Consider the following 25,206-nt stretch of genomic DNA (forward strand, 5'->3'; position numbering starts at 1 on the left):
GCTGTTCATCTTGTTATTTCGAAACCATGCCATTTCGTTAACCGCTACCGCGGTTTCCCGCTGTACGCGGGAATTTAAAAAATGGCTTGATCGTGACAAAGCCAGCTCGTCATCCGCGCACCGCAGGTAACGTTGATGACGAGCTGGCTTTGTCATCAGCATCGAAGGGGTTAAAGGGAAAGGGATGAGGCATATTGTGACTTTATGTTGTTTCTTTGTTCCTGCTGATGTTGCATTTGAGGTATTTTGCCAATTGTATCTTTATTCTGTTCTTATTCTATAAGAGAAGAGGATGTGTAGTAAATGTCCTCTCCACTGTTATCCTCTGGATAGACTGTACTATGTTACCTGTGACATCATAGAATGCCTGGGTGTCCCTCTAGCTCACAGCGCTTGTCTATTACTAACTGTGGGAGTTGGTCATCTCAGGCTGAGCTGCTAACAGCTGGCTCCTGGTGGGGTTTTCCTTACAATCTTAACCTGTCTATCTACCTAGAAAGAACTTGCTAATAAAGGATCTTAACTTACCAAGTGGACTCTGCAACTGCAACATTCATTTACTACAATTTCCATGGCCAGCCCATGCTTCTTAACGGCCTTCCCAAAGAAAAAACCCTAGAGACGTGCCTGCTCCTTCCTCTTCTAACATGTCGGCATGTATGCATAAAGGTTGGCAACCTGTTCCGAAGCATACCCGCAATCAGCATACGCTGTGTCTCTGCAGTGACGTTTGAGACGTGCATGGTGCATCACACTATCTTAGGACCATTCTAACAAATGACGTTCTATAATGACATTCCGGTAACACTACACGAGACAGGCGTTCTCGGCACGAAAACAGAAGATCTAATCAACGCACAGAGCGTGTCCTGGAATTGGCCAATAACAAGTACCGCCCTCTTGCGTGGTCGTGAGTGCCCTTATACTAGCGTTTGATTGGCCAGAACGTATAACAGTTTTTTTCCGGTAGCGTGCGTGTTGACGTATGAGTTTAGGGGACAGCGACGGGTAAAGGCTGAGAGGACGCAGTATAGAGGGACGCTTTCTTTTTCGTGTTGTTGGGCTAAGGCTTCGCCATGACTCTGAAGCGGAGTCGTGATCGGCTCTACAGTACCCGCTGTTGCGGGTGCTGTCATGTGCGCACGGGCTCTATCATTCTTGGCACTTGGTACATGGTAAGTGTGACTGGGGCTCTGCGCATTAGGGATACATACAGTTCCGGGTTATGTTAATATTCATCCGCTGCTAACCCTGGCTCGGACTGAGCATTACGTTTTCCGGCAAATGTCTTACCGCATCAAAGTGTGCATACCTGCCTATTGGACAACACGTGTTTTTCTCTTCTAAACCCTAATCAAGCTATATCTCATCCAAAATAACAGGGCTCTGTAAGCTTCTGGTGTAGATCTCTCCCACGGAGGTGATGGGACATCACTGTTCGCTATACTCTTCCCACGCTTCTACGTTTTATTTGAAAACCTCCCACGTCAAAGGTACACGGATAGGTGAGCGCTACGACCCCTCAAAATTCCATGGACGGAATCACTCAGTCAAAGTTGCAAATTACATTCAAATCGGATTGCATAATATGCGACCCCTTATCGTTATAGCTCCACCTTGATGTTACTATATTTAAAAATTGTCGATGCAGATATCAACTATATTTCACACCAATCACCCTTTAAAGCTTTTCTGGTGGTTTGCATGCACATAGGCCCACTGGAATTATGTGATGCTGCGGCCGTGTTGTAAATTATAGATTTGCCGCATAATCTATCAGTCGTATGCCGCATAATCTGCAGACTTTAACAGAAAAAAATTGTTCCTAGCTTCATTTTTTTTTAAAGTTTTTAAATAGCGCGAACTAGACCCGAGGATATTGGAGCGCTTTAAATGAGTACCAGATTCTTTACAGATGGACACATTCAGTTTTGTTAGCCACGGGGATTAAATGATTTGCCTACAACCACAAGATGATGTACAAAAGTTACCAAAAGTGCAGCAACGTGTGTTCCCGCGCAGTGGAAGACACTTTGCAAAGCTAAAGGGGTCTCCTTTCTGTCATTTATTGCTAAGTTTGGGTGTTCAACTGGTACTGATGAGGTGCAGCCAATGCCCAGATAGTGTTACCAAGGTTAACAAGCACTGGAAAGCCAATAGGTCTTGCCTTTGGGATCTATTAGCTTTGCCAATGATTATTACCGATTTGGCAATGCATCACCAATACTTAATCTATTTATACAGCAGCACACATCATCCCCATGATATTTGAGGTTGCATAATTTGATTATTTTAAAGTGCGTTTGATGCAATTTTATTAAGCTTCCATGCTGTTGCGCGCTACTTGCCTGACCACCTTTTACCACATTCTGCAGCAGCGTTTTGGTGATGCCCATATTTCTGTCCTCCGTTGTAGGATTGTTTCGAGCATGTGCAACGCACAGCTTAATATCACTTTCCTAAAACTGTCAGACCAGCATTTTAAACTTCAACCGTGGAAGGGAGGAGCACAACAGCTTTAGCTCGCAACATTGTATTTTTTTAAAAGGCAGGTTTAAGAATGTTACTAGTTTTTCTTTTTTCAGATTTATATAGCGCAAACTCGACCCTAAATTATTGGAGCGCTTTACAGAAGCACCAGTTATGTTACACAAGGAGACATTCATTATTTGGTAGACGCGGGGAGATTAAGTGATTTGCCCAGAATCTTAGGATGGTGAGCTGACGCCGAAGCTCAAACCCGGTTCCCCTTCTTCAAAGTCGGCTGCCTAGCCTAAGGCTACACCGTCTCCCCAAGTTACAATGTGCTTTTTGCACCAATGTTTCAGTATGTGCCAATCTCAGTCCATTTCAAAGAAAAACGTCAAAAAGCACATATTGAGTAAAGTGAACATGTTTTATTCAGAAAGCTCGTTTGATGCAATTTCACAAAGCTTTTTACCTTTAACTTAATAAGCACTAAAGCAAACCTCGCCAAGCTCCTATCGGGTGAACGCGCTTGGATCAAAAAGCAAGTAGGAACACACAGGAAGAAAAGCAAAAATGCTGAAAACGTGGGAAGGAACAAAAGAAAAAATAGTGCGCTTAAACAAACCTACATGCTCAGAAGGGCATAATTAGAAGCAAGCTCCATGGGAGGGGTCGGAACACAGAAAGGATGGACATATAATAAACATTGACCATAGAGAAGCAAGCTTTTGCAAAAGACATGCAAAGCAACAAATCAAAAGCGATAAAGAGGCTATAAGCCTGCAGAGTAGATATCGCTTGTCTCAAAAGGACAGCGCATGCGCTGCATAGCTGAGACCTAAAAATGTCTAAATAATGAAGTAATACTATTGCAAAATATGCTTCATTATTCCGCATAATTTGTCTTTTGTTGCAACATAATTTATTCTTCCCTGCAGCATACTTTGCCTCTCTCCTGACACATAATTCCAGTGGCCCAGAACATGTTTGCCAGTGAACTAAAAGGTGGGAGTCCCAGTAGGAACTGGAGGGAAATGGCCAGTGTGGGTAAGGCACACACGTTTAAACTTAATTCGTAGTCCAACTCATCTTTCAGGTAGTTCTAGTTAGGTCTGCTTTTCCATTGAAAGAGCTTTTTTGGGTTTGCTAATAACTGTAGCCCCGATTGACGAATCTTGGCCAAGCTGGGAAAAAGTAATGAGCGTCTCTAGAAAGAGGTGGCTGAAGGAAAAGCAAGAACAGATTGAGAACCATGCAAGGCTTTCCAACCTCCGGATCACAGGAATCCTGACACGTAGTGAGGATGCTGGTGGGTGTATCAAATTGGTAAGATAGGAAATCTGATCCAATCCTTTGTGATTTCTGGATTTAACTGGGACTTAACAATTTATCAAGCCCATCGTTTTCTGGCTCATATCACCAGTCAGGCCAAATCATCCTCATACTATGATTGTCAATTTTGGTGGTTTTAAAATTAAAGAGCGGATTTTGACCAAAGCAATAAAGGAGAAGTCATTTAAGGGGAATTGCTTTGAATTTTGAATGCTTTCAGACATGACTGTAGAATCAGCCCTGAGTCAAAAGGAATTCAGAACTCTGATCTGAAGTTTCAGTCAGAAGGGGGACAAGCCACAATAATTCAGTTTTTGAAACAGGGGCTTAATCCAAATGTTTGGTTATGTGGCAGAAGCCACCAAATTTCTAGAGTCACTGTCTTAGTTGTTAGGTGGCACTTATGAGTGTGAGTAAAAAGTTTTTATTTTTTAGGGCTGGGGTTGGAGGAGAGGGGTTGGCACTGTTTCACAGTACCAGTATTCTCAATTGGTGGCGGAGTGTTGTGAGCACTGGTTAAAGGAAAAGGTCAGGCACATGGGCACTTTGTGTTATGAACTGCAACATGGCGAGGCACTTTAGAAAGCGCACACTTTTTCTGATAGCAGGTCAGGCTTGGCATGCATGTACTTTCATTGGGGTAGGATACTGAGGACTAGGATAATCGACAATCTTGGTAACACTCTAGAAATCGGTTCCATTCTAAATGTTGGCCTAGTGCTGACAGTAGTTGTTGGTTTTGCACTTTTGTGCTCTGGATATTTATGCACTTTTTTTGGCCCATTTTTTTCCCTGTTGAAGTTCTTAATTGATTGCCTGGAAAAAGAAAGCTAGAATGATTAATAATATTCTGAAGGTGATCTATTTTAATGTTAATGGGCTGAATAAGAAATGGCGAGCGATGAAAGCATGTGTTATAGCCAAGAACCCCTTGGTAGTTTTATTGCATGAAACGCACATTCCTGGCAGCAAGCTTTTTGAATTTTTGATGTTTAAAAATTGAACTGGTTACAGAGGTTTTTCATCTGCCCAGGCAGTACATCGTGGTACTTCAATTTTTCTTGCCAGGAGGCTAGAGCCGAAGTGGTGTATTTTGCTGGTGATAAAATATGGGCGCTGGTGCGATGTGACTGGTTTGGTTTTATCTAGGCGACTCACGTTTGTGAGTTGGTATGCACTAGGGGAAAATAAGATTCCTTTTAAAGCACTGCATTAAGTCCCTTTTGCAAGTCCCACTGTAAATTATAATTTGAGGCGACTTACTTCTTGCAGAACCCTAGATTAGACTCTTTAAATTTGAAGAAGCAGTTGAAGCTGCAAAGGTTCTACGAAATTATCAAAGAACAATAGCACTTAGTGATTCTTGGAGGGAGGCCTTTCCAACAAAAACAGATTGTACATGTTTTGCTGGTCGATTCCATAGTTCTTGTATTGATTTTTCTTTTCTTTCTTTCAAAGGCCCTGGTTTTTAAGGGCCAGTGGATATTACCTAATGGCTTTTCAGATCATGCGATGATTGTTTTAGAGATATTGGTTGAGAAAGGTACTCCGGACTAGGTGATTTTCGATTTTTTTATTTTTATTATTATTTTTTATTTTTTTTATTTAACAAACCTTATTTACAGGGGGAAGGTTGGGACCAGATTTGCAAAGAAGAGATAAAGACATTTCTAAGTAGTAATCCTGGGTCTGCTTCCCCATGTGTAGTGTGGGATGCTTTAACCCCTTCCCTGCTGATGACAAGCTCAGCTCGTCATGGCACACATAGCTCGTGTGCTGATGACGAGCTCAGCTCGTCATCACACCCACCCCTGGAAATCCCTCTGGTGCGGGCACCGGAGGGATTCCCTCTTCTCCCCCAGAGCCTCGGGAGCTGGGGAAGAGCTTCCCCAGCTCCCGAGGCCCCCCCTGGTTTCCCTGTAATGATTATCAGCGCGTATGTCGCGCTGATGTCATTTCAGTGAAACTGAAATGAGCCAAGAGCCCCCCCCATTCTTTTTGGCAATCTTTAGTCTTTTGCCCCCCCCTGGGAGGCAGAAGGGGGCATAAGCCCCCAATCTGCCCCCCGAGGGGGCAAAAAGCCCACTAGACACCAGGGATTTTATAATAAATTTAAAATAAGGGTGGGGGCTGCCCAAAACGGGCATGCCCATGCCCCCGCAATTGGTAGTCTTTCTGCCCCCCCCCCCCCCCCGGGGGGGCAGATGGGGCATTGGCCCCTAATCTGCCCCTTCGGAGGGGGGGGGCAGAATGCCCACTAAACACCAGGGATTTCTTTTTTGAAAGTTTTTTTAGGGTGGGGGCTGCCCAAAATGGGCATGCCCATGCCCCCACCCACCCCCCACAATTGTTAGTCTTTCTGCCCCCCCGGGGGGCAGATGGGGTATTGGCCCCTAATCTGCCCCTTCGGGGGGGGGGGTGGGGGGGGGCGGGCGAAAGCCATTAGACACCAGGAATTTTTTAGAAAGTAAAAGTAAGGCAGAAAGGCCACTGAACACCAGGGTTTTGTTTTTTGACTTTTTTTTTAGGGTGGGGCCTGCCCGAAACGGGCACGCCAATGCCCCCACCCACTGGCCACCATTACAGCCTTTCTGCCCCCCCTGGGGGGTAGATGGGGGCAGTAGACCCCAATCTGCTCCACGGGGTGGGGGGCAAAAAGCCCACTGGACACCATTTGGGCAAATTTTTATTAGGGTGGGGTCCCTCCTCATCCTCCTACCCAGAATCCACTGCAAACCTCAAATTTTGCCCAAAAATTCGCTTTTTTCTCACATTTCTGTGTGGTAAAGTTGTGAAATCTGCGTGGATCCTCAAATATCCTCCCACCCAGCGTTCCCCCAGATCCCCCGATAAAAATGGTACCTCACTTGCGTGGGTAGGCATAGTGGCTGCAACTGGAAAAGGCCCAAATCGTACGGTGGAGACTTAAAAATTACCTACAGAAAAACTACCTTATTTTGTGGGGGGGGGGGGGGGGCGCATGAGTTTTTTTGCCCCGGGCTCGGCGGCCATCTTGGGAAACTACCAAACCAAAACAGTTCTGAAAACCAGCGAGGTAAGGCATGCGTGGGTCCCCCAACGTTTTCCTACCCAGAATTCCCTGCAAACCTTAACAATTAGGTAAAAAAAACACTTTTCCATACATTTTTGTGTGGTATCTACGTGCCGGCACAAATGTCCTACCACCCAGCGTTCCCCTTGTTCTCCCGAGTAAAATGATACCTCACTTTTGTGGGTGTCCAAAGCAGAACAGGCTAAAAATGTATTTTTAAACAATTGTAGCGTTTGGTATTTACAAGAAAGCACAGAGAATTCTACTGTTTTGGGGTCATCCTAGTCACAGGCATTTGGCCCACCCACACATGTGAGGTATAATTTTACTCAGGAGAACAAGGGGAATGCTGGGTGGTAGGACATTTGAGGATCCACGCAGATTCCACAACTTTACCACACAGAAATGTGAAAAAAAGCGGGGGTTTTTTTTTGTGCGAAAGTTGAGGTTTGCAGTGGATTCTGGGTAGGAGGATGATGAGGGACCCACGCACGCCATACCACGCTGGACTCCCCCCGGGTGTCTAGTTTCCAGAAATGTGTGGGTTACGTAGGTTTCCCTAGATTGCCGCCGAGCCCCGGGCCAAAAACTCATGGGAACCCCCTTGCAAAACCAGGTTGGTTTGTGATAGGTAATTTTGATGTCACCTCATTAGGATTTGGGCTCTTGCCTGTTGCGGGTCCTTGAGCCACCTACGCAAGTGAGGTACCATTTTTGTCGGGAGACCTGGGGGAACGCTGGGTGGGAGGAAATTTGAGGATCCACGCAGATTCCACAACTTTCCACACAGAAATGTGAGAAGAAAGCTAATTTTTTTACAAAATTTGAGGTTTGCAGTGGATTCTGGGTAGGAGAATGATGAGGGACCCACGCAAGCCATACCACGCTGGACTCCCCCGGGTCTCTAGTTTCCAGAAATGTTTGAGTTAGGTAGGTTTCCCTAGACTGCCGCAGAGCCCCGGGCCAAAAACTCATGGGAACCCCCTTGCAAAACCAGGTTGGTTTGTGATGGGTAATTTTGATGTCGCCTCATTAGGTTTTGGGCCCTTGCCAGTTGCGGGTCCTTGAGCCACCCCCGCAAGTGAGGTACCATTTTATATCGGGAGACCTGGGGCAACGCTGGGTGGGTGGAAATTTGTTGATCCACGCAGATTCCAGAACTTTCCACCACAGAAATGTGAGGAAAATGTGTTTTTTTTTGGTCAATTTTTTTAGGTTTGCAAGGGATTCTGGGTAACAGAACCTGGTGGGAGGCAGTCGGGTCACCCCATCCTGAATTCCCCTAGGTGTCTAGTTTTCAAAAAATTTATAGGTTTGCTAGGTTTCCCTAGGTGCCGGCAGAGCTATGGTTAAAAAACGACAGGTATGCACTTTGCCAAAAAAGGCCAATTTTTCACTGCGAAATTGAGGTGCGACCACGTTGCGTTTTGCACCATTTCCTGACGCAGGCACTAGGCAGACCCACGCAAGTGAGGTACCATTTTTCTCAGAAGACTTTGGGGAACGCGGGGTGGGTGGAAAATTGTTGATCCATGCAAATTCCAGAACTTTCCACCACAGAAATATGAGCAAAATGTGATTTTTTTGGACAATTTTTTAGATTTGCAAGGGATTCTGGGTACCAGAACCTGGTGGGAGGCAGTCCAGTCACCCCATCCTGGATTCCCCAGAGTGTCTACTTTTCAAAAATGTATAGGTTTGCTAGGTTTCCCTAGGTGCCGCTGAGCTAGGGTACAAAAACGACAGCTAGGCACTGCACCAAAAAATGGTCATTGTTCACTGCGAGAATTGAGGTGTGACCACGTTGTGTTTTGCGCCATTTCCTGTCGCAGGCACAAGGCCGACCCACACAAGTGAGGTACCATTTTTATCGGGAGACTTGGGATAATTCAGATATTTAAAGCAACTGTTATTACCTGTTGAGTTTCGATGCATTTCTGCCTTCCAAATGAGACATTGTGTGAAAAATGACCAATAATTCTCAAGCTAGTATGAGTATTCCCAATTTTCAAAATGTTCAAATATGTACTGTTTCTAAACTCTATAATTTGTACCCATTTCAGAAAGACATAGGTGTGTTTCATACCGATTTTTCCATGTATACATTTTCGAAGAATAATTGCTTTAAACCCGGTACATAATACAATTCCATTGCAAGTTGCTGCGCAGTTTTTGGCTCTGGGTTTGTCAGGTTCTTGGTAAACCTACAAGTCCTATATATTCCCACACCCAGGAAGGTCCAGTAAATGTAACGGTACATTGCTTGCAAAGAGCTATCATAATTATAAGAAGTTACAGGTGAAAACGTTGACACACAAGGCTGTTTTTTTTTCAACTAATTTTCATTTTTTCCAATATTTAACTGCTAGTTTCTACAAAGAAACCTTCATGGATTTAGACAAATGACCCCATTCTGAATTTTGTCTACTTTAATAAAATGTATAGCTTTCCAGGATCCATTATTGCTTTCATACTCATTTTTACCATTAACTGGAAGGAGGTTGGAAGCACTAAAAATAGCAAAAATAGGCTATGTCCCAGAAAAATGCCAAAACTGTGTGAAAAATGTTTGTTCTCTGACAAGACTGTCATTCCCTAAAAGCTGAGAAAATGGTGATTTCAGCCCCACAAACCCTTTTTTGATACCATTTGCAGGGAAAAACCCAGAGGCCTTCCTTTGCAGCCCGTTTTTCCAATTTGTCTGAAAAAAACAAACATTTCACTGTATTTTGCTTAATTTCTGGGACCCCTCCAAGGGAATCCACAACCCTGTTTACCTTTAGAATCCCCATGATATTGGAAGAAAAGGACGCAAAAATGACGTGGATACCTTATGTGGTCAAAAATTTACAGGGGCCTAAGCACGCACTACCCCAAATAGCCAAAAAAAGGCTTAGCACAGGAGGGGAAAAGGCCTAGCAGCGAAGGGGTTAAAAGCCTTTATAAGAGGGCGTGGCATATAAGGATGGGGACATTTGCAGATGTGCTAGACTGCAAAAACAAATTTTGAAAAATTCAGGTCAGTCAAAACATATTCAAGGCTTTCATCAACAGTAAATCGGAGAGCCTAGGATAAGGCTAAAGAGGCACCTACTGAGCTGTGTTGCACTAAGTGTGGTATGTTGAATCATGCCTATATGCAAAAGGTGTATGAGGAGAGTAATTCAACAGGGAGATTTTTAGCTTGGCAGGCACATGATTAAGCGGCAAGCAACACTATACATGGTTTGAAATGCCTGGATTCAGAGGTTAGATGCAAGGAACAGGTGAAAGTGGGTGAAATTATGCTTGAGCATTACAGACAGATTTATAGTCTAAATCAAGTGATGGATAAAGATGCCTTTTGGAAATTCTTAGTAGGTCTAAATATCCCCACTCTATCAGGGGAAAATGTGAAAAAAAAACTGTCTGCCCTTTTTCCAAAGAAAACTGGAGGAGGTTGTTAAAAATCTCCCAAATTGCAATGCCTGTGGCTTCTCTGAGGAACATTTTAAATCTTGTTTTGAAGTACGAGATTACTATTTTCTCTTGGTTGCCAATACAGTGCTTGAAGTGCCCTATACCGGCATCATTTAGCATGGGGAACGTTGTTACCTTTTTTGGAAAAGGGCAAGATGGCGAATACCCAAACTGTACTGTCCAATCACTTTATTAAATTCGTATCCTAAAATTATTATGAATCTTTTGGCTAATTGATGTTATTAATTTGAATCGAAGTTGATCCATTCAGATCAGAATGGCTTTATTGCCGGAGGGCACCTAGGTACCAATACACGTTACTTAGCTGAATCACTGGACTGCTTGTCGGTGAATAATGCATCCATCATAGTTATTTTACTAGTGCAGAAAAAGCATTCAACCTCGTTGTCTGGGAAAACACTTTTTAGTATTTTAGTTACATTTTGTGTTCCCTCTGAGATCACTGGGTTGTTATATAAGATGTATTGGAGTGCTGTAGCAAGTATCCTAATCAGTGCTACAGATGTAGAGTAATTAAACGTTCATCGGGGACCCGGCAGGGGTGCCCCTTGATAGTTGGTTCTTTTTGGATTTGTTTTATCCAGCCATTAGCAATACTGATTAGGGGGAATGACAATATCAGTCCTCCCTTGGCACAGATGGGGGAAGATAAAACTATATCCTGACGATATTATGTTAATTCTTAATGCTAATCAATGTTCACAAGAAAAAAGCCTTTGAGATTTTTGCATTATGAGGGGGTGTGGGGGGGTCTATAAAATATATAGGGGGAAAACTGTGCAACCTAAGAGGTATTTGGGTATTAGATACTCTTCAAGGAATGAGGATTTATATGATCTTAACTTTGCTCCTGTGCTTTTAAAAATACAAGCTATGTTTACACGGTGGAACTCGCTTCCTTTAACTGTCTTAGGGAGGGTCGCCCTGATTTAAAATGTCAATTCTTCCATTGTTTAATTTTCTTATTTTCTACAATCCCATGTGTTTTAACAACATCATTTTTTAAAGAAAGTGGAGTTTATTTACATCATTTATTCGGCAAAAAAACTGCCAGAGCAGCCTTAAGCACTTTATATGAAGGATTGGAAAAGGGTGGTTTGGTGCTTCCCAAGCCAAAGGATTATTTTGCACAGTTTATGTCCAGATTCAGTGCAAAACTCGGAGAAGGCAATCTTTTTAAGAACAATTTTGTGCAGCTGATCCTTAAGGAGTACATTATATGTGAATTTGTTAAAATGAACAAAGTCATCTAAAAAAAAAATCAGCTACAAAACCCTGAGGTGGTTTTTAGGACTCGCTGAGCAAGCGCATGCGCTGAGACATTTAGTAGATGAGTTTTCAAAGTGCTATCCCACACTTTGGTTGGCCTAGCGCTTGTGTTCACGCGCGCAGCCGCCATCTGTCTTTCAGGGTCATTAAGTTCACCACTCGGCCGCACGTCTTGTGGCTCCTGCTATGTCATTAAGTGCACCATTCGGTCACACGTCTTGTTTTTCACATGTTCTTTACAGGCCTTTAAACGAAGCTTAAAACATGCAGCACAAAGACATGGACAATTCGGCATTCGTACATTGTTTTGATAACAGTCGAAGAAACCGGTTCTGTGCTTTGCATTGTTCAGTGTCTCTTCCTGTACAATAAATATAATAATACCTGCCAAGTAGGAGGGCTAAACCAAGCCTTCCTGATTCGAGGTATGCTGCTCTTGTTTTACGGCAATTGCATTTGGAAACTTAAGAGGTGTTTGTGTATCCTTCTTTTTTTTTTTTTTTTTTTTTTTTTTTTTCTTTTCTGAAAGTGCCTTTAGCATATTTATTTTGTTTTTTTGGTCAATATCAAGTAATTGGTAACTATATTGACACACGAGGAGCTAATCCGTTCTACCATCTTCAAATGGACATGTGAGAAGACTTTGAACTCTTCCCCTGGGGTTTGACACCCACACTCAATACTTGTGGTCAAAGTGCTGCTGTTACTGCGGGTCTGGTGCCACGGATTCAATTCTCATTTGCTCGCTGCAGTCCCAGAATCTGCGGGTCGAATGAAATATAGAAAACTACTGTGAGATACAGCCCGCAAGTAGTTTCCCTCCTTTTTGAGATGCTAAAGTGTGAGCAGATGAAATTGAAAGCATTCATTTCCTTATCTGCCATGTCATTCACCTCAGAATACCCACGCTTTTAGAGAATGTGTGGTCTGTTGGCTGTCTCTTCAAAACGGAAGACCCGCATTATAATCGAGCCACTAGTATTACGCGATTTTGTGGCGTTTTCCGGATAATTATGTATTTAGTGCTTTTGCCACGTAATCCATCATCTATTTGCAGATTTTACTCCAAAAAATGATACAGCTCAAACGGATCTGAAGTTACTAAAAATGCTGCACACGTGCTGCCCCGAAGTGATAGGCCTTTGACAGAAGTCAGCTGGTCACCTTTCAATTGCTTCTTACTAATTGTGAGTGTGAAACTGTTACTAATGATGTGGAATCTTTGTCATGACAGTGTTATCGTGTGTGAACAAGGCAAAATATTGCAGTGATATTGTGACAAAATGTGTCACATTACAACACATAATTTGCCTTTCCATGCCGCGTTATTGAGTCAACCCTGCCCAATAATTTCGTCCTCTCTGTCACATAATTCTAGTGGCCCTGATTATAATCCCTTCTACTCAATTGCTAGATACTTGGAAACCCACGCTTTTTTGCGCTGCCGTTCCCCCTTTCTGCTTGCATTGAAACCGCTAAGAAATGAGCAGTCAGCAGAAGTGATATCTCCTAGTGAAAATGGCCTTTCTTCAATCATTCAATGGAGAGATGGGAACATTAATCTGGTAGTTCAGTGGAAGGGTAATCGTGAAGGGAAATCTGCTCTGTTGTTCCTTAAGTCTTAGCACTACGAGATTTCAAGACCTCCATTATTACTGTGCTGCTTTGAGTGTCCAGTGTTGTCTGTTTTCCGAGATTAAAGCCTGGTCGTTCGTGGCTTCCGTCTAAACTAAGCATTTTTCGGCGTAAGACTGGTTTACTCGTTACCTTAGAATAAACTTGTTTTAGTTTTCGAAATTCATTAGTGAAAGCCACTTAAGCCCGGAGTAACCTATTCCTAGAAAACCTTTTTTAGGCTGGTCGCTTCTGAGACATTCTCTATACATACAGGGGGCTTAGATCACACCCATTGGTCGGTCACATGAGGCAAGCATAGAGCTCTCAGTATTCTGGGTGACCCCTCAGTGCTCAGATGACGTCACGCTCTGACAGGCGCCTCGTCCTGTGCATTGGTATGCGATGTATAGCGTCCACGCTGCCTCGAATTCAAGACCGCATCTCTGCAGCTAATGTAGGGTGACCAGATCTTGGGAACCGAAAACTGGGACATTTTGCAAATGTAGGACTACAATTTTACATCAACGGAGTGACAGCTGATCAACATAGAACACAATAGAAGCATTATGAAAATATGTAATTTTTAAAACCAGCATCATACTTTTTAATTAAATTGCTTACTTTAAAACAGCTGCTAACTAGCACAGCTTTAGAACAGCCAAAAAAGTGCCTCTCACTGTTTTCAGTCGACCCCCTCCAGAAACCAGGACATGACTCATTAGCACTGTTCCCTCTAACGTGCGTGCGCTGCAGCGCACCTTAAAATACACAGCGCGCACAGACAACTGGACCATGGCGCCGCCGCTTTTAAAATGCATGCGGCGCGAAAATGGTTGGATTGAGTGCCTTTGTTAAAGTAATCATGTTAATCGCTGCGCCCACCATGCGCTGCAATTAACATGATTACTTTAACAAAGGCACTCAACTACCCTGCAGCTGTGCCCTATCAACAAATAAAAGGCATCAAGTCTACAAGTATGAGGTGTGCATCACACACGTCGTGCTTGTAGACTTGCTGCCTTTCATTTGTTAATAGAGAAGTATTGGTAATTGGTAGGGATACCTTCCTGACCTGCCAGTGTCTTCACGTGTAACCAGGTCATCAATAAATGCAGAAATTCGTGTTGATCATCCTCTGGGTGCCTGCCTCCGCCATCGGCAGAGTTGCGGCGGCGGACGGCACAAGCTCGCCACATACAGTTAACGGTGAGTACAACTGCGCCCCAAAGCAGGTGGTGGGGGAGTAGTGTTGGGAGTTAATGTCATCTGCTCCTTTCATGTCATACATAGAGCTCATGCCCTTAATGCACATAGACAACAGTGCTACCTCTTCCTCTCAAGATAGAGCTCCTGCCCCCTCACTCACAGAGCTCCTGCCCCCTCACTCACAGGCAGTTTCTGCCCCCTCAGCCACAGGCAGAGCCTGCGCCCCCTGAGCCAAAAGCAGAGCTCACGCCCCCTCAGCCTCCTTTCCTGTTTATTTCAGCCACAGGCAGAGCTCCTCTGAAGTTCCCTTCCTCTCTGGGCGGGTTACTTATGCTGCGGCTTTGAAAGGCCGCAGCGGGGCAGGCCTGGACTCTGCAGGCCTTTCACGGGTCCAGCTGAAGGGAGTGTGGTCAGCGGTCTTGACAGGATCAGCGCTGGGAGGAAAGAGGAAGGACGGGGGCGGCAGCTGGGGAGAGCCAGTCTTTCACAATTTAGCTCTAACGAAGGAAAATAACATGACAAAAATGATTGCTTTAGCTGATTTTGGCTCCGAGAAGTGCAGAGTCTCATCTCGGTGATCAAGCAAGCAAGGTTGTACACAGTTCCCCTGGGGTTAAACAGGTAATAAGGTCTCTCTCCTAGTTAGCTGGTAGTCAGCTAGAGGGTGTGGAATGCCAGAGGATCAGCAAGTTCCTTAACGGAACTAAGGAAGCCTCACACAACTGATAAGCTGGATGACATGTCTCATTCAGCCTACTTGAGATGTTGTTTATATCATCGGCTTCCTGCTCCTACGTCGGGCCGGCGCTGCAATGCCCGACGGGTAACAACAAGTGTCACTCTTTTGCGGAGGTCTTTTGTTCCTTGCCGTGATAAGTAGAAACTTGTGAGGCTTAAAAAAGTGAGGTAGTGAGCAAAAGTGGATAATTTAAAAAAAGTTGGATAGTCCACAGGGAAGCCTTTATTCAGGTGGCTAGCCACTTTGTTAAAAGGTGCAGGGAGGGGTACTGAGGACCAACGTGACTATTGATGTGGCCTCATATCGACCCTCCACTTGGTCAACATGTTTCATGCCCAACAGGGCAATTCTTCAGGACCAAAAAAAGTGCTCATATAAACCTAATGTGCCCAAAGGGTGAGCTACAGGCTATTGTTGATACAACCTGAGAGGTCTAGGTCTAAGGCTGGCGAGGGCCACTGCATCACCGTCAGACCTAGGGATACAGTAAACATAACAATTGCTACATTGTCGTTATTGATTACACTGTTGACAAGCTAAGCTGTGACTTCACCCCAAAAGTCAATCAAGCACCCAGTTATACATGTTATACTAGGTGTCTATGAAAAGGGACAAATGGAGTGCAACGTGGTGAGGGGAGAGAGACCATTATTACATGTAACAGAACATGACCCCGAGGGTATTCAGGGCATGTGTGAGTACTACTCGTTGCAAAGGTGGTCAGTTGTTAATTTAACAATACAGCCACTAAAAATAAGAAACACTATTCATTACAATTAGAACGCCACTCAGCCACAAAGAGGGGGACAGGCACTCTGAGGGATGGTTATGGTATCATACGTTAAACCTACCCTTAGGAACCAAATGGCAGTCTGCGCGGCTAGTTCCTGTGGGGACTGCGCTAGGGATCTAGCCCTAAGGGAGGAAAAGAACAAGGGAAGAAAGCATTTCAACGTAGAATCAACCAGGAGGTTGTAGTCAGGGATGTACTGCAGGTAATGTATGGGGACATCGGTCGCCCCGCCTCGCCAGGCTATCAAGTGCCAAAGTGCTGTGTAGGTGTAGCGGTCTGTGTGAACCCGCTCACGAACACCCGAGAGATGGGATATGCGATAAAGACACCAATAGTTAAGAACTAGCAAGGGATGTGGCTAGGGGGGCAGCTATAAATTAGCTGAAGACGCACCTCATCTCGGTGATGTCAGAGTGGCAGCAAGGGCTGGGAAGGTGCTGGTCACAGGAAGAGAGGAGCAAGGTGGGGGGGCAAAGACGTAGGAAGGAGGGGTGTCTGGAGAAGTGGGGTGTAAGGGAGAGGGAAAGAAGGATTGCAGCTTGAGGACAAATTGTGCAAGTGAGCAGGGAGACAGGAGGGGAGACGAGGAGTTAGAATAGTAAGTGAAGCGAGAAGGGCAGGAAAGGGTCATTAGGGAGAGAGGAATGAGAAATGAGGGAAGGGAGGTTTGAGGAAGAGATGGGTAGGTGAGGAACAAAGTTTGAGAAAGCAAGGAGTAAGCGAGGGAAATGGGGACAGAGGAAGAGGAAGGCAAGGAAGAGGGGCGAAAGGGAGAGAGACCAGGAGAGTGTGAGGAAGATTTGTACGAGGAGGGAGAGTGAAGGAAATTTGAGGAAAATGGAGAGTAAGTGCGAGAGGCGAGGATGGAGACAAGGGCAGAGGAGGGCAGGTTACAAGAGGGAGTGAATGAGGGAGGAGAGGTGCAAAGTAGCCTGGAGAGATGAAGGAAGTTTGAGGAGAAGTTGCGTAAATTAGGAGGTGATGAGGAAAGATAAAGTAACAAAGGTAAGAAAGGCAGGGAACGTGTGTCCACAATGTAGCTAAATCGTTGGATACAATCATAGTCTCACCACAAGTGTACATAAGTACATATAGAAGTTTCTAATTTGGGGCAGTTGACACTGTTTTCTGAAGACAGCCTGTGCATCAGTTAGGGATCATTAGGTTCTGTGGATGCATGCATAATGAATTAGTTCAATCATAGCATTTCTAGTTACAGTTCTACTGTTCGCATAGATCCAGAGCCATTTTTCCTCACCTAGGTTATAACTCCATACTTCCTCCAGGTGAGATAGTATTATAGTGACAGTGGACAAGCATATTTTATACAACAATGTATCAGTTTTACCACTCCGACAGTGAAAATATAGATTGCTTTAGCATCTGAATATCCGGTTCTTTTTGGGAAGTCTGGCCAAATGTTCTGAATGGTGGTGGCTTATCGTGCATAAGAACGGAAACTAGTATTGCTTTTACCCCATTATTCACAAATGTCTCGAAACCCCAGCAACCGTCCCTCTTCATATACTTGTTCCACAAGGTGTGTCCCTGCTGTCTCTTGGGTTTGCATAATGAATTTAGGCATGTCTGGGAAGATTGTTGTTGCCTAAATCTAGGGCAGCATATACATGTGGCTTTGTCCATCTTGTCCAACGTATAGTCAAGGATGTAAATATTGTTTATATGTGTATTAGCATACAGACCGTGAACTTTTTCCCCTTGACAGAAGCTATGTTTAATAAGAAGTTAATTCCTGTCAATTGCTTATCACTGCAATGTCTGCTAACTCAGTGAGCCCTATTTATGTTGTGCAATAAGAAATGTCACTCCTAGGAGATGCTGGTGCGATGACGAGTGAGATCCATGTCTTCTGCGGCGGTCTGTGTGCATCCAGCAGTCATGGGTTCATTCCCTGGCAAACACAACTCAGACTGATCCTTTCAAGGTCAGTCAGTTGTGTATATTTGCCGTAGAAAGCAGTGTACTATGTTACAATGTGAAGCATTCTGCCTGACCTGCTCTAAAACTTGCATGATACTTCACCGACCACATTTGTCTATCTTCCTCGCCAGGTGTGAGCGTTAAACTTATTTAGTGAAGGCTCAGCTGTGCCTAACGAGTTTGAAGTTCTCATTCAAGGCTTGAGGTATAAGATGGTGGTTAAAGAGCTTGATTCTAAAGCCCAACAGAGAGAGGAATTGGAAGACTTGATGTAGCAGTGTGCTTAAGAATCCTCCCAACCCGCTGTCTAGGCGTTGTTCATTTCTTGGGACAATATGAGCATTTTGTCCTCCCACAGTTCATGGTGAGAAAAAAATCACTATGTTGCACTTGATATGGCTATCATTCTAGAAGAAAACCTTGTTGTCACGTGACATTCTGGAAAGGGTTGATTTTATTTATTTCACTATTTATTTATTTGTATCCTTCGGTGTAATGCAGGTGCGGTCTTCTAGTTTGGAATGTAATGGTCACACAGATGTTGAGGTACAATTAAGACAATTAAGACTGTACAGCACCCTGTTCTGTCGTGCCGATTGTTCTGGTCTAGTCCAGCTACTGCTGTGGAACAGGTGTACCTCTTTGCACAACCTTTACGAGCGAGTGATGCTTGAGCTCTGTGGAATAATAACTTTCTTTAAACAGTTCTGTTGTGATGACGTGACTCAATAAATCTTATTAGCTGTGTGGGACGGAGGGAGGAGACTGGCCTGATGTTTTACTTTATGCCTCTGCTTCCAGGGTTCTTTGGCACTGTTGTGCTCAATAGGTGTTGGTTTCTCTCCAAACATTACCATTCTGCTATCATGTACATTTGCTTCTGGCCCCAAAGAGAAGCAGTGTGTCTCCTCAAATGTTTATTCCTCTGCGTTTCTCATTCTAATCATGTGGTTTCAACCCATTGTCTTTCCATTGTTGCACTGGTAGTCTCTCCTTGGATTTGGAACTCTTGGATTCTCTCTTGCCTTGGGACTTGCAAATGTCAAGCTTGGAAGTTATGTACTGGGTTAAGCTGACCTTTCCTTCAGTCTCTACGAGCTAGGAAGGTTGTTCTTCCTTCGCAAGGAATGAATCTGTTTCATGTTTTGTCTAGCCTGTTCGTTTAGAAATGTGTACCCCCTGTGGAGTTAAAAAAAACCAAACAAAGTGATTGATTGAATACTTGAATTAATATTGGCTACTGGCAATCGCTCACGGCCACGTCCCAATCCATCATTTGTAATTTTTCACCCAACATGCCATCTCAGTTTTGACGCAGCCATATGCAAATCAGCCGTGACCCTGCTTCATTGAGACAGTCCACCCAAACAGACAGGCCCTAGGACAGGTGGGACGGATATGCCCAGTTGTGGGTCCTTCGCAAACTGCCTCACTGATACCAAGCTTTACCTGGCAGATGGGTCCATAATGAGGGCTAAACCAGGCCTGGGTTGCTTATGTTCCAGCTCTGGGACCAACTGGCCTGGTAGTTCGGCTGTTGGTGCAGCAGCTTATTTTGCCTTGGTATCCCAGAAATGGGGTGTCTTGGGTTTTTGGATTTTCACCTAGCCAGAAGTTTCTTATTTAATAGTTTCTTGTACTAGTCTTGCCTTACTGTTATTCCCTTTCAGTCTGTTTGAAAAAAACATTTAATTCTCTTGGTTGCCCTTGGATTTATACTATTTTTCTTTCTTGGCTTCACTAGAGCTTCTGCTCAATAGCTTCTGGATTATCTATTTTAGACTCTTCAATGGTTTTGTCCTTGAGGAAAGGAGCAGATAAGCTGATTTGGCCAGGCCTTTGTGTCTCCTTTTTGCCAACAATGCAGTAGTTGTCTGTAGAACATTGGCTCGATTGAATTGGGACTCCTGGATGCTACAGTCTTCCTATCCAGTGCTGTTGAGTGTTTCTTGCTTCATACATTGCTTTGAGAATTCCTCCAGGAGTGCTTCTTGAGTAACCTCATGAGGTAGACTGTATACAGTTGAGAGACATTGGTGCATATCTCCATATTGGTTTCTTCTCCGTTCTGCTCTGGATGGTAGTGTTGCTTAGGGGTATTATCCGAAAATAAGTACTGCGATTATGAAGATAGAGAAGGTGGTAATCCGAAAAATTATGTGACAGTAAAATGTATTAACCAGAGTCAAATGAGGAGGAAAAGGAAAAAAAGAGTGAGAATTTAAGAGACATACGCATGTGTGTGGTAAGGTTGACACCACTCCCATAGGTAATCTTGGTAATTTTGATCTTTGTACTCTTAATAAATGTACCCCCTTTTACCACTGAACATATGTATGGGCACAGAATTTTAAGGGTACAGCTGTATTTTTAGTGCCTCCTTAACCTTCTTTGTTTCAAAACAGTTTGCTTACTGAACGCATTTCAAAGTTTTAAACTATTGCTATACTGGGAAAAGGCAGTGAACATTGAAATGGAAATGCACAGTCCTGTTACACTCCACTAAGCATTTTCAACACTTTGTACATGCTCACAAGTGGTTTCCTCCGATGTTTGCAAACATTAGAAGGAAAACAGTCGAAGGCAGTACAACAGTTGGGGATGAGGGGTACTTTGCTTTTCGGTAGGGAGGATTACAAGGGCATTCAACATTTTGTGCCAACACTCTGAACAACCAAAATACACATCTATACTGACAATTTAGTGCCAACATTGAACCTTATGCGCATACACAGCCACCATTAACTCGTACAATTCATTGACTTGTTTAGTTTTTCAGCAGTAATCACTGTTAAAATATTGGTGAAAGTGACCTCACGAGACCCTGTGTGTTAAAACAAAAGGGTTTCAGGAGCACCACAGGAAAAGACTGCAGCGCCGGTTCATCGGAGTACAGTTTTTGATTTTTCAAAAGCTATGTGCTTACACAGAAAATGAGCCTGCCCTCCAGCTGTAATCATTTGTTTATCAATCTGCCTGAGACCGGCTCTTTATGGAGCAAAGCAATTGTGTTTAACCTTTCGTTCACACACATGCTAGTGTGATGGATCGAGCTTGTCCTATAAGGGCAAACATATGCCATTATGATGCTATTAAACAAGCTTTAAATAATGTTGTGCTTGTTCTTCTCTGGTTACCAATGTGTGGAAGCATATGCTCTATAGAGCAGGGCTTTGCTAGTTCTGGTAGCAAGCCAATGACTAAAGCTAACAGTTAAATCTCAGAGGTGTGGAATTTAATAAAATATCTACTTGTCCATGGGACAGGTAGCTTCATAACTCTACTTGTCCTGTAACAAAATCCACTTGTCCCTTTGGTGCCATGTAGTGCAGCGACAATTGATGGCAGCAATCTCATTATATAAGAGATTTGATATAGCCTCTCTGAATATGCCAAGCCTCATATAATAGTAGGGTTTGAATACTAGCAATCCCCTTATGTTGCCACGTTTCCACAGATCTACATACTTGGGCTGAAGGTAGTGGTAAGAAATAGTTCCTTTTGAGTCTGTGCAAACCTACTAACTTGCATGTTTTGAGGGTTTTCAACAACTCTTCTCTAATCTTTTCCTATACTGAGAAACATTAGAAATGTACTCCCGACAATGGCAGATGTAAATCTTCTTCCAGAGTTGGGAAAAAAGTGGTTGGGAGGAAAGTAAACTTGCAAACACTCAGATTTTTGCATGAGCAAATCTACACATGTATGTTTGCTCAAGCTAAAATGCAGTACACAAATATTTTCTAGGAGTAATATTTCTTTACCCACTTCTGTAAATTCTTGGGAATTCACGAAAGCCGTATAGCTGCACTTAATGCAAGGACATATACCATGGGTGCACTTTGAGACTTTCTTTAATAATTGGGCCCCTAATTTGGTCTTGCGTTGACAATGACCTTTTGCGTTTAATAAAATTTAGTCTCTCTCTTTGTATCGGCTGGCTTCACTGTGAGTAACATCATTCTGCTCTTTCACAAGGAGCATATTGGCATACAAAGTGTTTTTCTTCAGTGCCAGTAACTACTGTGGCAGTGTGTGCTATTTGAGACCAAAAACAATTTTTGCTATTGCCAATGTTTGTTATAATGGTGAGGGCCCGGCAGCGCCCACACCAATAAGGTTTTACAAAAACCATGCCAAAAGATGTCACACATGGACAAAACAAAATAGCTGACCAACATTTTCAGGCCTACTGGCCTTGTCAATGCTTGTTTATTTTTGTTTCTCATAATCTTATTGAAACTGGTTACACTGATTTTCCATTAAGAATACATTTGGGAAATACAAGCAAGCATTAACACATGTTACTAAATGATGCTGCAAAGAAATTGTACCTTAAATTTTACAGTAGTTTAGCACAATGTTTTTTGTCCTGATTTCATTTTTTATGAACATTTTATTTTGAAAGCAAAGAATCATCAATCTTACTTTCATGCTTCTGCATATATTTATATATTTGCATCCAATCAACGAGCATTCTGGGACCATTATACATAGCCTCAAACTGCTAAACTTAGAAACGTGTGTACACATTTTTATACTGGAACCTCTGTCAGTAGTGCAGTCAGAGCTTGCAGCATTTACTTAGAGGGCCCATCAATCATAAAGGCTTTCAATTAATGAACCATAAATACAAGCTTGAACAGCGTTAACATATGGACAAAAATATGACCTTAACTGCAGACAGTGCCCTTCCCTGATCAATAATGTGGTACTGCAAACCGGCAGTCAAAGGCTCTGTGCTGCAGGAGGTTGGCTTACTTGTCCCAAGGACAAAATACACATGAAAACTTGTTGCCCTTGACCCATAACAATATGTCTAGGGCGTCGGGCTATAGGAATTCCACATCCCTGAAATCTATTTATTATGAAAGGTTCCAATAAAGTCAGTAGGCCTGACTTTCTCATTGTGAAAAGGATACGATAAAGTCAATAGGCATTTAAGGGTGAATGTATACATTAAAATCAGTGGAGTAATTGTAATACATAGATTTGCACAGTAGCAGGCAAGGGTTGTAGTGTTGCCTCCTCTGACAAACGGTGGGGGTAAAAGATTTGCAGTTTGATAACCCTTGTTAGGCTCTCTTAGGATAACTAGTATTTTGCTTTCTTAACTGTAATGTTTACATTTCTAATTTTTGTGACTGATGGATGCTCAATACAGTTGGTCTGAGTTGGTTATGGTGACAAACCAATGATAAAGTATTAACAGATTAAACATTTTTTTTCACGATAAAGGCAGTAGGTTTGACTTATTTGCGAGAAGCATTTGTTAAAGCCAATAGGCATTTAATTTGCTATTGTCATCGCACTTCTGTAAGCTGTTGACGGTATGGTATTAGGTTTCATGAAATCTTGCAAAGTAGGAATGGGTTTTGGTGTTCTTGATGCCATGTGACGGAACCTGGGGAGCACAACTTTCGTTGTGATAATTTCTTGCAAAGTCCCTTTTGATAGGCACTGTGTATTTTGGCAACTAATTTTACGTTTGTAATTTTATCAGTATTCCTGATGGTTAGTAGCATATACACTTTTGGGGAGGCATGTATTTGGTTATGGTGTCAAGCCAGTGGTAAAGGCTATAGGTCTTATTGGTTCATTGAGAAAAGTTATGTTAGATTTCATAGCTGTGATCTATGTATTATGGCAAGTTAAGAGAAAGGCAGTAGGCCTGACTTATTTTGAAAAATGTTTAAAGGCAGTAGGCTTTTAATTGTGTATTATTACACAGTAGTCAATACCTGTAGAGAGGCATTGTGTTGCATGGAATTGCACACATTACTATAGTAGGCAAGCTTTTGAGTTACCTACTCAAACTGGATAAAAAGTTTGGAATGTGATTTATTCTGATTTAAACATCTGTAATTCTATACATAGTTATAATTTCATTACTGTGTATGTGGTGGCTACCATGTTGGAAAGCTTATGCTCAATACAGTGCGTCTGATTTGGTTATGAAGACCAGCCAATGATAAAGGCAATTCATCCTGTTTGGGTCTCTGGGAAAAGTTATTCCAGATACCATAGTTCTGATGTGTTCATACCAATGCTTTGGGCCTCATTTTATTTTTATTATGTAGCATGTTAAAACCATTAAACCTTTAAAGATGTGGTATTATTGTAGCATATTAAACCTATTGTTTTTTGTTTAATGAAATCTCAGATTACCTTTGTAAACGAGGAATTTTGTATTGATTACCCACCTTCCCCGACAAACCCTAAGTGGTGGAAGATTTGTAGTGTAATTATTCTTGCTAGAATCTCTTCGGATGCTCGATGGGCTTACTTGTATGCTAGGATGTGTGCAGGTGGGTTTCTACGTGATGAGAAAAATCCTGTCATTCACAATGCAGTAGAGCCATTGGCTGAAGCACTCTGCTTGCATTCAAGTTAATATTCAGCTGAGGGCATTGAATCAACCACTTAAGACTTGCTCTATTGCCCAATAAGTGACATCCGCCTTCAGTGCCACGATTAGTAGGCTAGTCCTTGGGTTTTCCATTTTTTCCTCTCAATGCTTTCCTTCTAACCATTTCATGTTCCTTATTTTAGAGCATACTAAAGCTCCTCAGACAATGCTAACAGTTTGGTTGACGTTAATTTCAACTGCAAGGCCCACAAAGCTGCAGCCTCTAGACTATTCCACTGTTATAGTAGTGTCTATATAGTTTCACTGTTCTTACCAATCCAAGATAGTAAACACGTTGGTTCTAAACATGGGGGCATTGCTGTAACGTCAATACAAAACCAATTGTAACCTATCATTTCAGAAATGCTACCTGCTGCTATGTTTAATTGTATTGTGATTGCAATCATGCACCTGCCATATTTAGGTGTGAGCATGTTTTCTGTTCCTGCTTTTTGTAAAATTTCTTTCATAATAAAGTTTGCGTGTTTTATTGTGGTTATGTAAGTGGATGAATACAAGAAAGAGTTGGTGTGTGATGAATGGTTGCATGATGTGAGTGACAGAGTGCATGTTTGACTTATTGAATACTGTTGTATGGTTATTTCTATATTCTCTTTCTTCCCCTGCTCTCTGTATGGAATGTTGTACATGTCATAGAATGTTGGATGGGTGAACAGATTCAGTTGGTGAGTGAAGGCTGAGCTGCCAGGAGGACAGCTCCTGGTGGGCCGTATTTACAGAGATACTCACTGCCTTACTTTACATCCTGGCTTCAAGATCATTCCTCTGTAAACTTATACTACAATAAATACTTACCTTACTCACTATGGAGGGCAATAAAGTTATTTCAGGTTGTTGGCACAATGCATCAAGACGTTCGAGTACTCCCTTAATCCAGT

At 42.9% G+C, this 25,206-nt stretch overlaps 1 protein-coding gene across 1 annotated transcript in view; it reads left to right on the forward strand.

Moving 5' to 3' along the window:
• Positions 1-976: 976 nt before the first annotated feature.
• The window catches only part of LAPTM4A (lysosomal protein transmembrane 4 alpha), a 68,707-nt gene continuing 44,477 nt past the window's right edge, over positions 977-25,206 (forward strand). Inside the window, exon 1 of the mRNA XM_078647741.1 lies at positions 977-1,175. Coding sequence (XP_078503867.1) covers positions 1,077-1,175 — 99 coding nt within the window. The 5' untranslated portion in view covers positions 977-1,076. The remainder of the gene's footprint in view (positions 1,176-25,206) is intronic.

Source organism: Lissotriton helveticus, chromosome 6, assembly GCF_964261635.1.
Source record: "Lissotriton helveticus chromosome 6, aLisHel1.1, whole genome shotgun sequence".
Lineage (NCBI taxonomy): Eukaryota > Metazoa > Chordata > Amphibia > Caudata > Salamandridae > Lissotriton > Lissotriton helveticus.